At 36.6% G+C, this 12,856-nt stretch overlaps 1 protein-coding gene across 2 annotated transcripts in view; it reads left to right on the plus strand.

Annotated features, from left to right (window-relative positions):
* jupa (junction plakoglobin a) overlaps positions 1-12,856 on the plus strand; it is a 61,041-nt gene that overhangs the window by 43,098 nt on the left and 5,087 nt on the right. For both annotated transcript variants that reach the window (NM_131177.1, XM_073915485.1), the window contains 8 exon segments: positions 1,314-1,515; positions 1,625-1,769; positions 4,052-4,155; positions 5,222-5,560; positions 6,838-6,990; positions 9,957-10,076; positions 10,213-10,363; positions 12,055-12,176. In NM_131177.1, the coding sequence (NP_571252.1) occupies positions 1,314-1,515; positions 1,625-1,769; positions 4,052-4,155; positions 5,222-5,560; positions 6,838-6,990; positions 9,957-10,076; positions 10,213-10,363; positions 12,055-12,176 (1,336 nt within the window).

The following is a 12,856-nucleotide window of genomic DNA, read 5'->3' on the forward strand; positions in this document are numbered from 1 at the left end:
GAGGCTAATCTGTGCTGATTGGTCTGATGACCCATTCTGTTGTAATTGGTCGACTGGGTTCAGCGCTAGACAAAGAGGAAACACCTACCACGGCTATAATGTAGCACACAGAGTATGTAAGAGCCAAATGCAGGAATGCAATAAAACAATGCAGTTAAACACCAGCATATTACTCTACTCTTAAACCATAACCCTAAGTAATAACAATGACACACATTCAGTACTTATCTACACAGTGGCAAACGTTGAAATATTTTTAACATTGACCATGAGGAACAGCTGATGGCCAAAGATAAACAGCAGAGGATTGGAAGTTCAGAAACGCTTTAAATCTATAAAGTAAGAAGCACACGTTGTGTTATCAGTGTGGTTTTGGACATTATATGCAAATAGCCCAATACATATTTAACCTGAGAGATGCAGTACAAGCATTGAGCTAAAATAGATAAGTGATTACAAGTCGCACGGAGCGATTACAAGTTGCAACACACTATTAAATAAATAATTTGCAAATACACAAAACGAGGAAAAAATTTTAAATACACTTACTTGTTATGATCCGGAGGAAGAAGAAACTGGTCCATATGAACTACAACAGTTACTGACAACGTCCCTTTCAAAGTCTGACATAGTCACATATATTGTCCCTGCTTCTCATTACTTTAATCAAAGGCCAACGAATCCTGTGTTGCAGCATAGGTTATGCCACCAAAATTCAGAACAATTTAAGGAGCAAACACAGCAGTATATTGGCTATACTGTGATATTGTTGTGAAAATGAACTTTAATCCTTTATCCTCACTGCCGAATCTCCATCTGTCAGAGATCATTATCTTCATGTTATGATCAGTCCCATTTTCCCCCCATGCTCCACTAGTTTCCGAAGGGAAAGGCAAGTTCACGTTTTACCGGAAGCAGCACTTCATATTTGGTGATGTACTGTATTGACATAGACATGTTCAAGCAGAAGATCCTAACCCAACATGTTTAATTCATTCGACTCTGAGTCCACTTTTCATTTCAGAATTAATAGTTTTAAACATGGTGAACTTTCAGATTTAAACCACAGCTGGATGTTTTCATTCACACACTGCATGGTTTCATTTTCAAAAACCCATAATAATGGCTCTTTAAGCTTTTATAAGCTCTATATGTGCTGCATTAAACCAATTATTCATTATATTATGCATTAAACTGTCTTCAACAGCAATTGTGTGCAGAGTTTTATAAACATTGTTAAAACGTTGATATTTTTTTAATAATTAAGAAATTCTAGCAACTGATTTGTATCATCCAACCTATTTTGTTTGCAGCTCTCCGATGGACTCTGTACTTTTCTACGCCATCACCACCCTGCACAACCTGCTTTTGCACCAAGAGGGAGCCAAGATGGCGGTGCGTCTGGCTGATGGTCTCCAGAGGATGGTTCCCCTGCTGAAGAAAAGCAACCCCAAATTCCTGGCCATCACCACAGACTGCTTGCAGCTGCTGTCCTATGGCAACCAGGAGAGCAAGGTGTTTTTGATATATCATTATATATATATAGTATTTAGTAGTTGTTTTTTTTTACCTTGATTTGTTTCAAATGTGATGTTATGTTAACATCAGTCTGATTGTTTCACAGCTGATTATCCTGGCTAATGGTGGTCCTGAGGGTCTTGTCAACATCATGAGGACTTACAACTATGAGAAGCTGCTGTGGACCACCAGTCGTGTGCTGAAAGTGCTCTCTGTCTGTCCAAGCAACAAGCCTGCCATCGTAGATGCTGGTGAGTCAAACAGAAAAACTAAACCTCTCTTTTAAATGTAGTAATAATTGTGTTAAATACAATAAAAAACTCCAAAAAATTAACCACACTAACCACTACTCTCATAGTAATGATACTATACCTTAAAATATACTTGAGATATACAGTAGTTTTAAATCATTTTGGATGTTTTTATTTGTGTTTTTCACATTAATTTGAATGTTCTTATGTGTAATTTCCTGTTTGCTTATTGTTATTAGTTCTCACTTTATTTCATATTTTAATATTTGATATATTAATATTTTTATTTTTTATTTTATTATACTTAAAATTTTGTTTAAAATAATATTCAACTAAATTAAAATGGAAAATAGCCAGCAGTTATATGTTATATAATTGCATGTTTGTTTTAAACAATGGTTATAGTTTTAAAAATTAAACTTATAACCACTAAGCTGTATCCTCATCTCAAAACTCAGCATTATAAGAAAAAGAAAACGCACTGTACAGTCGGAAATGTTGCATACATTCATAACAGCTTTTTGTGCACTGATGCTACTTTGAATGAGTCCGATTTACTATACATCAAATGGCAACTCTATTTGTCAAAAGACAAGGTTAAGGGTGCACCTGTAAATCGATTCAGTTGTTCCAAAACAGAGATTACAATTGTTACATTGTTGCTTTTTGCTCTTGGAGCGGTTGGCTTTCACACGGCAAAGTTTCTAATCGGACCAAAAGAGCTAAAACAAGTCACATGCGAGTAAACTCTCCTCACATTGGTCAGAGTGTCAGGGTTTATTTTGCAGCGTCCCGCTCAGCTGTCAGGAGAGGTGGTGGTTTGGTGGTGATTGACAAGGTGTGCGCGCGCGATGTGTCTGAGGAGAGATGTGGTGGGGAGGGGTGAGAAGGGTGCGCGACGATGCCTATTTGAGGACCGGGAGGGAGACGCGAGATTACCGGGAGATCGTCACTCATTTGCGGGCATCCGGAGACTTGCGAAACTTTCCACCCTACTCATAATTCTCTCTTCATATAGCCGTAAGCCTATTACATATCCATAAAACACTGTGATATAACTGCGCTCGGATCGGATCGCTTTCTCACTGCAATCGAACCGCTCCAGGGTTCGTTTCAATCGAGCCGAGACCACCTCATTCAAGCGATCTCGGAGCGATTACTTTGGCGCGGAACAGAGCGCGATTGCCCTGTTCACATATGCCAAACGAACCGCACTAACTGGGCAAACAAGACAGGTTCCGAAACAAAAATGTAGGTGTGAAAGCACCTTAAGATGCCGTTCTTTTATCCCACATGGATGAAATCAGGTTAAACAATAGAAAAAAAAGACCGTGAGTATGGTGAGTGAATGAGTGAATGACAGCTTTTAAAAATGTCTGAGAGACGTACCCTTTTTGGCCAGTAGGCCTACATTGTGTTTTATTTGCTAATGTAAGCTAATTTTTAAAAGATAAATATAATGTTTAAAACTGTACATTGTTTATATTAATTAAATAAATTATATTAATTTTTATGTTAATAGACAATGCACAGATATTGCTGTTTTACAGTGTTTTTACACTACATTATTTGAATCTAACAAGAGTAGTTTACAATGTTTACACTACTTGCATTGAATCTAAATCCCAAATATCAGAAATGACAACAGAATGTTAAGATTGTATTAATGTCAATGTCAATGTTAATGTTATTGATTAATGCGCTTACTTGACAGATTTAATTCATTCGTTTTCCTTCTGCTTAGTCACTGGTTTATTAGGGGTTACCACAGCAGAATGAACCACCACTTACTTGACAGATTTATATATATATATATATATATATATATATATATATATATATATATATATATATATATATATATATATATTTATTTATTTTTTGTCTGTATAATGTGTTTTAAGTTTGGTACAAAAATTTCTAGTTGCATCTTTAGTGATTTTTCAACTTATTAAGCTGTCTTGCCCCAAAAGGTGGGTTTAGAGGTTTTTGCAAAAAAAGCACAAGAAGATTTAGCTGGTTTTGACGTAAAAGAAAATCGACCTTCTTTAAAACTAAAGAATTGTCTAAAGTGACCTTTATAAAAAATAAAAAATATTTTATTTACTAGCTAATAACCTTTTCATTATCTATAAAATGAAACTTATAAACCCAATTATAGTAGCTTGATAGAAAATGCTCATTTAAAAAAATAAAAAAATAAAAAATGAATAAGATTTAGATTTTTTGGATTTAGAGGGATTTACAACTCTTCATATTTTGTTATATTTCCTCATTTTCAGGTGGAATGCAAGCTCTTGGTAAACATCTGTCCGGCTCAAGTCAGCGTCTGATGCAAAACTGCTTGTGGACTTTGAGAAACTTGTCAGATGCTGCAACCAAACAGGTTAGTTTATGCATTTTTAAACCATTTAACTCTCTACATCTATACCACTATAGCACTCAATCAAGGTGGACTCACTATAACTGAAAGGAACACTAGGCTCATTTGTTACAAGTACCCTAGAGTTAAACATTTGAGTTTAACCATTTTGGAATCTATTCAGCCGATCTCACTTTTAGTTTAGCTTAGCTTAGCATAAATCATTAAATTGGATTAGATCATTAGGATTTTGTTGAAAATTCATTTTAAAAAGAGTTTTGATAACTTTCTTATTTAAAGCTTGACTCTTCTGTAGTTCATGTTTGCAAAAATCTTTAGTGTTATGACTGCATCAGGCACAATAATATGCAATTTAATAAAACGTGTGACTGTTTTCAGGTGCTGCATAATATCATTGCACCTGCTGCCATCATGGTACAGAAGCATAGATCTTTGTTTATTACGCCAGAATGAGAGTATAGTTCCTAGCCATATTGACATAGAAAATAGAATCTTTTCATTTTTATTTAAACTATATTAAATACTTTAACTACTGAATACTTTTTTTGAGTGAGGTGCTAATGGTCTAAACCCATTCAATGATTTATGCTAAGCTAAGCTAAAAGTGCTTCCAACAGACCTGGAGACTGGCTGAAAAGATTCAAAAATGGTTAAACTCTGGACTATTTTCAAAAAAACGTGGTGTTACTTTAAATTCATTATAATTTTTGTAGTATAGATGAGTAAATATTAAAGTAAAAAGTAATTCAAAGTAATAGTAAATAATGAAATCAATATCTTCCTCCAAAAACTTGTGTTTGTATTCAAGAACATACTGTTCACTTCTACTTTTGGAATCAAGAAGTTTAAATCAGTTGTGGTTATCATGTACATTCTTTCTATTTAAATTGCAAAACAAGCAGCAGTTTCATAAATACTGCAGAAATATATTATCTGCATGAGGGGGCTTTTAGCTATTGCATTGCACAGTGAGAGACAAAAGTCAAAGCCTTTCTGCTTAAACTCAGTTTGATTACCATCAGGAAAATATGCATTGGCGTCAAAACATGCTCTCTGTCGCCCCCTGCAGGACGGTATGGAGAATCTTCTTCAAGTCTTGGTCGGTCTGCTGTCTGCTGATGACATCAACATGCTGACCTGTGCCACAGGCGTCCTGTCCAACCTCACCTGCAACAACACACGCAACAAAACGCAGGTGACCCAGAGTAACGGCGTGGAGGCTCTTATTCACACCATCCTGAGGGCCAGTTCAAAACAGGACGTGATCGAGCCAGCCGTCTGCGCCCTGCGCCACCTCACCAGCCGGCACCCAGAGGCTGAGACTGCACAGAACGCCGTACGAATGCATTACGGCATCCCTGCTATTGTCAAACTGCTCAATCAACCCTACCACTGGCCAGTTGTCAAGGTAAATAAATGCCTGTTCACTCTAAGGTTATCCATCACTCATACGCTTTTCTTTATATTGCTCTGTAGAATCCCATTATCTCCATCACTTTGCTCACTTGGTAACACCACAGAAACTTCCTAGCAAGTATAAAAACCCACTCTTAATTTCCCTCACTATCGCCATGAGAACATTTTAATAAACTGGAAAACTAAAAATTGCGTTAATATTATGGCCCATTTCCACTGAGTGGTTTCCACTGTCAAAAGGTGTACCAAACCGTACCGTACCACTTTTTCGGCACCCTTTCGAAAGGGTACCAAACACTAGACTAGAGCTAGACTTGCAGCTGAACGCTATTAGTTTAAACAACATTCGCTTGCGCAACAAGCCAGATTGAAAACAAAAACCCACCATGTTTGAAATAAACAGCGAGAGATTGCGGCGGAATTATAGATGCATATAATAACGAGCCATGGTCGACCCAGGCTTAAACAAACCTTGTCGTCATATTGATGAACAGCCACAAAGCCAAAAAGAAGAGCAGATTTACCCTGTGCTGCGTAGTTTTTTATGAGCCAGTCTGATGCTTGCGCTTGCAACATTGTAGACAACACTAGTGAATAAATGATTTAATCTGCTCAGGACCGGCACATGACCAGTTAAAACAAGCTAAAGGCCAGTTCAAACCAAGAGTCATGCTTTAAAACAACCTAACAAGCATAATATTTTATTTTATTTTGTTTTTTACTGGAAAAGCAGATGTTTTGCTAACCAAATGCTGTTTAAAATGCCTCTCACAGATGTATCTTTGCTATCTTAGTAGTAATTTATACATTGTATTACATATCGTATGTATCATCATTTTTGGCCACAACATGTGCCAAATCATGCTATCAATATTGTAAAACATGGACAGGGCTGTGTTAAATCATATTAGCCTTATAGTAGCATATGCTAAAACAGTTTTTATGCTCAGAACATTAGCAACTTGCTGAAATGTGTTAGAAACATACTAGCAACACATTAAAATATAACAACAACATGCTTAAACATGCCAGCAACTGGATAATTAAATGTTAACAATATGTTAACACATGAAGTATTACACAAAATATATTCCCAAATAGATTAATTTATTGTATACATTCAGAAATAGGTGGGCTAACTTGATAGCTGTTGCTTAGGGTTTTATTGGTGGTTTCCCTCTCAGTGAGTTGTTTATACAATAAAAGGCTTTAATTGGTTTGTTGTTTTGCTACCTTCTCTTGCTGACTTTACATTTGTTATCGTTACAGGCTGTGGTTGGTCTGATCCGTAACCTGGCCCTGTGTCCAGCCAATCAGGCTCCTTTGAGGGACGCTGACGCCATTCCCAAACTGGTCACTTTGCTTTCAAAAGCTCATCAGGATGCACAGAAACCCGGTTCATCTGCTCAACGATCATACCAGGTTTGAATTCCTCTTTTGGGACTGTAACTAAGATGTAGTGTGAAACTGAATACCTCCCTACTATATAGTCCATTTTAAGGGATGTAAACAAAAACAATGGTCCCAACATAATTCCTGTTTTACGTTTTTAATTTCTATTGCTTGCGAGAATCCAAAAAGAGCCACATATTGATAAATAATGTTACGATAGCTGTTTTAACATTAAGTTATGATTGAATCGCCTGTTGTTACAGTTATGAAATAGTTTGATAACAAGCAGGAAATGATCATGGGTGAATGACATGACCACATTGAAATGGTCTATAGATCATTGAAAGCCAGATGTGAGCAAATAGCAGATGCCAAATCCAAATTCCATTCGTACTACTTACATTCATACTATGTAGAACGTACACTTCTAACAGCCCTGGAGTAAATTCAAAATTCAAATGTACTACCTACTTGAGTAGTAGGCGATTTGGGACGCAGCCTAAGACAATTATTTTTGGCAGCCAAAGGTTTAATCATTTAAAAATACAAAGGACTTTCCCATTTGAACACTAAAAGCCGAATTCACATGGCACCAACAGATGCCGAGCAGTGTGGATAATCGCCATCAGCTTCTTTAAAGTGAATCAAAACAATTCAGCACAACCAGTGTAGTTTAACTTCTGAGGGATTTATTATAATAAGACCTTCTTTTTAGTGGATTTAAACGTTACTCAAACGGTGCTGTCCAGTTCATTAATGAATGAGCTGGTTCATTTAAGTCAGTGCTCTCCAAACTTGTTCCTGGAGGGCCGGTGTCCTGCAGATTTTAGCTCCAACCCTAATCAAAAACACCTGATCAAGCTAATAAAGGTGTTACTGGGTATACTTGAAACACCTAGGCAGGTGTGCTGAAGCAAGTTGGAACTAAACCCTGCAGGGACACCGGCCCTCCAGGACCGAAATTGCTGACCCCTGATTTAAGTGAATCACAAACAAGAAGTGCAGTCCGATTCCAAAACATTGAGCTGGTTCTTGATTAACCAACCAATACAGCTTTCTACTAACTTTGTGACTTGGAACTTGTGTATATGTTATCAGTTGTATATGTGTGTGAAATGCCGGTATTGTATAGAATGTCTAGGAAATGTATAAAATGCCTGATGGTCATTTGTAAAGATTTTGCATACTTTTCCAAGGCGTTTATTCAATTCCTAGGAATTATATAGAATGACAAGTATCATTTAGGCAAAGTGTCAGAAGAGCTCAACAAAAGCCTTTATTGATCATGTACTTATATTAAGGTGGGAGGAATACGAAATGAAGCATATGATGTTCTTACCGAAAAAACAAAGACAGGAGAACTGAGATTCAATTATTTGTTACAATATTATCTGTGATGGGGTAGTGGAACCTCCTACTGGCAATATGCTTGTCTTACAATAACGTTCAACACTGAACGTACTTCGATCGCCATCATCAAACAATGACCCAAGCACCACTGGCAACAATAGGGGCGGGAAAATGGCCGGGGTAGGCTAGTTACAGTACATACTTTGCCACGCGACAACTCTGCATTCTATTGAATGCTTTGGCAATGTAAAAAGTAGCAATCATGTCATACTTTGACGTTTGATTTTAGGCTTTCTATACATTTCTAAGCATTAAGTGAAGTTTATTTATAAACTAATTTCGAGAGGATCACGTGATTATGATTGAACACAGCTGGTTCTGCATTAACTATGTATGATCCACCAATCAGGCCAGTCCTAACCCACTATAAAGAGTTTGTCACTAGTCATCTTCAATTTGAAGAATCCCCCCTTCCACCCCTACTCCTCTAACTTTCCCTTCATAGGGTGGCACGGTGGCCCAGTGGTTAGCACTGTTGCCTCACAGCAAGAACGTCACCGGTTCTAGTCCTTTAACAGGCTGTCGTTTCTGTGCGTAGTTTGCATGTTCCTCCTGTGCTCGTGTGGGTTTTCCCCGGGTTCTCCGGTTTCCTCCCACATTCCAAAAACATGCACTACAAGTGAATTAATTGATCTAAATTTAGCACTACAGTCAAACTCTCATCCAGCAGCATATTTCTTCATAGCAATCATTTTAGTCATCAGCTCTTATCAAAATAAGGGGGAGTTGTCAAGATCTGCCTGAGCTCAAAGCTCCACTCTTGCCCTGCAAACGGGAGGTAGCCCAGGGCTTTAGAAACTTTTGAGCTCAGGGCTCTCTCCCTGGACAGCATGCTTAACTTGCTTATAATCAATCATCAGCTAAGTGTGAAGTCTTGAAATAAAATGCCGGATTTCACACATTGGCGTAACATATATATATATATATATATATATATATATATATATATATATATATATATATATATATATATATATATATATATATATATATATATATATATATATATATATACTGACTAGATGTTAAAACGACAATGGTTAGTTATTTAAATAATATTTTTTTTAGGTATTCAATGGTTAGTTATTAAAATACTTATTCTTTAGATACAGAAACAGAACCAGAGTTCTGGACCCATCCTTTAACATAAAGCTAGCACTGCAAAGAAAGCTTTTCTTGGGGGATTTTGACTTGTTTCTAGCCTAAATATCTAACAATTCTGAAAATCAAGAACCATTTTCTTTACAAGCAAAAAATATTGTCTTGTTTTCAGAAATACTATGTCAAAATGAAGTGAGTTTTTCCTTAAAACAAGCTTAATAATCTGCTAATGGGGTAAGCAGATAATCTTTTTTTTTTTTCATTTTAAAATGAGATTATTTAGCCTGCTTTAAGAAAAAACTCATTTAATTTTGACATACTATTTCCCAAAACAAGTTTTTTTTTTTTTCCTGTCCAGAAAATGCATGGACTAGAAATGAGACATTATAATATAAGTTAAAAAAACAAACATTTCTTGCAGTGTAGAGATACTATTTTGTTAGTGAATTATAATAATGACACATTGTTTTTCCACCGTTTTTCAGGATGGGGTAAGAATGGAGGAGATTGTTGAGGGCTGCACTGGTGCTCTTCATATCATGGCCAGAGATCCTATGAACCGAGGCACCATTGCCAGCATGGACACCATTCCTCTGTTTGTTCAGGTAACGTTTACATTTTCTCACTGTTGTGCTATTTTATGACCGTTTTTATGTACACGTCTGTGAGCGGTTTTGTAAATAGTGTTTGTTCTCCATCCGGACATGGTTAGAGTATAAGACATGCTTTCTGTTCGTGCAGCTGTTGTATTCTCCACTGGATAACGTCAAGCGTGTGGCAGCTGGTGTTCTGTGTGAGCTGGCTCTTGATAAACAGTCGGCTGAGATCATCGATGCGGAAGGAGCCAGTGCTCCTCTCATGGAGCTCCTTCACTCCAGCAACGAAGGGATCGGTGAGTGAGAGAGAATCGTCTAAAGCCTAACAGAGCAAGTCAAGTTTCAGTTTAAGCATTGTATATACAGTTGAAGTCAAAATTATTAGCCCTCCTGTCAATTTTTGTTTTTATATTTCCCAAATGATAAAACAGAGCAAAGAATTTTTCATAGTATTTCCTATAATATTTTTTTCTTTAGAAGGAAGTCTTATTTGTTTGATTTAGGCTAGAATAAAATCAGTTTTTCATTTTTTTAAAAGGGCAATCGTATTAGCCCCTTTAAGCATTTTTTTTTTTCAAATTGTTCACCGAACAAGCCATCATTATACAATGATTAATAATTAATCTGGTTTAGCCTTTAAATGTCACATTAAGCTGAATACTAGCATCTTAAAAACGTCTAGTAAAATATGATATACTGTCATCATGGCAAAAATAAAAAGAAATCAGTTATTAGAAATGAGTTATTAAAACTATTATGATTAGAAATGTGTTGGAACAGTAATTGAAGGAAAAATATAGAGGGTGGCTAATAATTCAGGAGGGCTAATAATGCTGACTTCAACTGTACATACAGTATGCTCAAAGGTAGATTTGTTGAACTGCAAATACTTCACCGGGTAGTAACGACACTTGTTGGGTCTTTGTTTTAAAGTTTGTAAAGAATTATATTGAACTACTTTAGACTTTACTGACAATAAATGTCTGACCAAACACACCTGTTTGTAATTATCAAGTGCTGCTTTAGGTACTATAAATTGGTTCAGGTGTGTTTGATCAGGGTTGGGACTGAATTCTGCAGGAAGGTAGCTCTCCAGGAACAGGGTTGGTGACCCCTGATTTGGGCTGCGTCCGAAACCGCCTGCTACTCAGTAGGTACTGCATTTGAATTTAAACGTACTACTCGGCCGTTAGAAAAGTACGTTCTATACAGTATGAATGTGAAAAGTATGAATGTAATCCGGACGTGCTACATCCACCATTTTGTCATGGTCAAGTGACCTACCTGCGTCAGTTGCATCGTCTCACTTCAATTCATTAATTCTCTCACGGGGCATTATGGGATAGAGCAGCATGCATGGGATGCGCACTTCAGAATCTCGCCGGAAGTAGTAAGTCATCCGGGTACTTCTTGCCTACTGATTTTTCTAATTCTATGAATTCGGACATACTACTCGGCTCACATACTGATTTTAGCGTACTATATAGTATGGAAGTATGCGATTTCGGACGCAGCCTTGGAATCACCTAACTGAATTGGGTAGAGATGTCAGATGTAATGGCAGCCATTTTGGTGTCGACCAATAAATGCTTACTTTTAATTTTATCATTATCAATGTCAGACAAAATTGTAATTTTAGTGCATCTTTAAAATTAGTCATATAATTAATTTATGTTTTAAAAATATATTTGATTAAAACTTTGTTTGCACAACCTTTAAAATCTAAAAAGTACAGGAAAAAGCAGAATAAAAGTGACTTGCAGAAGCACTTTGCTTCTGTCAAAAATGTCCTTTTTCCATTTTTCCTGCACTCTTCAGTTGTAATGGTTATGGTCTTGGTTAAAATGTGTAAAAAGATATTTTTGCTCTTAAGATCTGTAGAAAATGCCAGTTTGGATTTTTTTAGTGTTGTGTATGTAGTGTAAAGTATAAAACTATAAACCTTTGAGCTTAAGAGTGTAACAAAGCATCTTTTTTTTCCCTTCAGCCACCTATGCTGCTGCTGTTCTCTACAGAACTGCTGAGGACAAAAACCCAGACTATAAGAAAAGAGTTTCAGTAGAACTCACACACTCACTCTTCAAACATGACCCTGAGGCTTGGGAAATGGTGAGTTTGCCCTCTAGTGCTGTGGAGCTGTCATAACAGAAATATGTTAGTGTGTTATTTGAATGCAATGTTACGCAAGTCTGTATAAAAATAACTAGACTATTACTTTAAATGTATAACCCATCACAGTTCATAATGTTACGTATTGCCCATGGAAAAGATATTTTGCAAGATAAAAAAAGAAATGCAGTATATTGTGTCATATCTGAGTTCGCATATTGCTTTTTTTCTTCTGGGGACCAGATTTAAAATATGGAAGACAGAAAGAGTTCTTACTTCATTGGTCAAAATTTAATTCCTATCAACTATCATTCACTTCAATATCAAACTTATTTGCTAGGCAGGTAGGTAGGTGGGTGGATGGATGGATGGATGGATGGATGAATGGATGGTTGGTTGGTTGTATGGTTGGTTTGTTGGGTGGGTGGGTGGGTGGGTGTTAGGTAGGTAGGTAGGTAGGTAGGTAGGTAGGTAGGTAAGTAGGTAAGTAAATAAGTAAGTAAGTAAGTAAGTCAGTAATGGAATTTTGACATGGCATTTTCCAGGCCTGAAAAGTTTTGGAAAAGCAGAAAAACCCACAAAGTTTTGGAAAAGTCATGGAAATTACATTTACATTTAGTCATTTAGCAGACGTTTTTGTACTTGCGAAATTCTGTCGTATGGTGCAGCGAAAAGGGGTG

The sequence above is a fragment of the Danio rerio genome, chromosome 11, assembly GCF_049306965.1.
Source record: "Danio rerio strain Tuebingen ecotype United States chromosome 11, GRCz12tu, whole genome shotgun sequence".
NCBI lineage: Eukaryota > Metazoa > Chordata > Actinopteri > Cypriniformes > Danionidae > Danio > Danio rerio.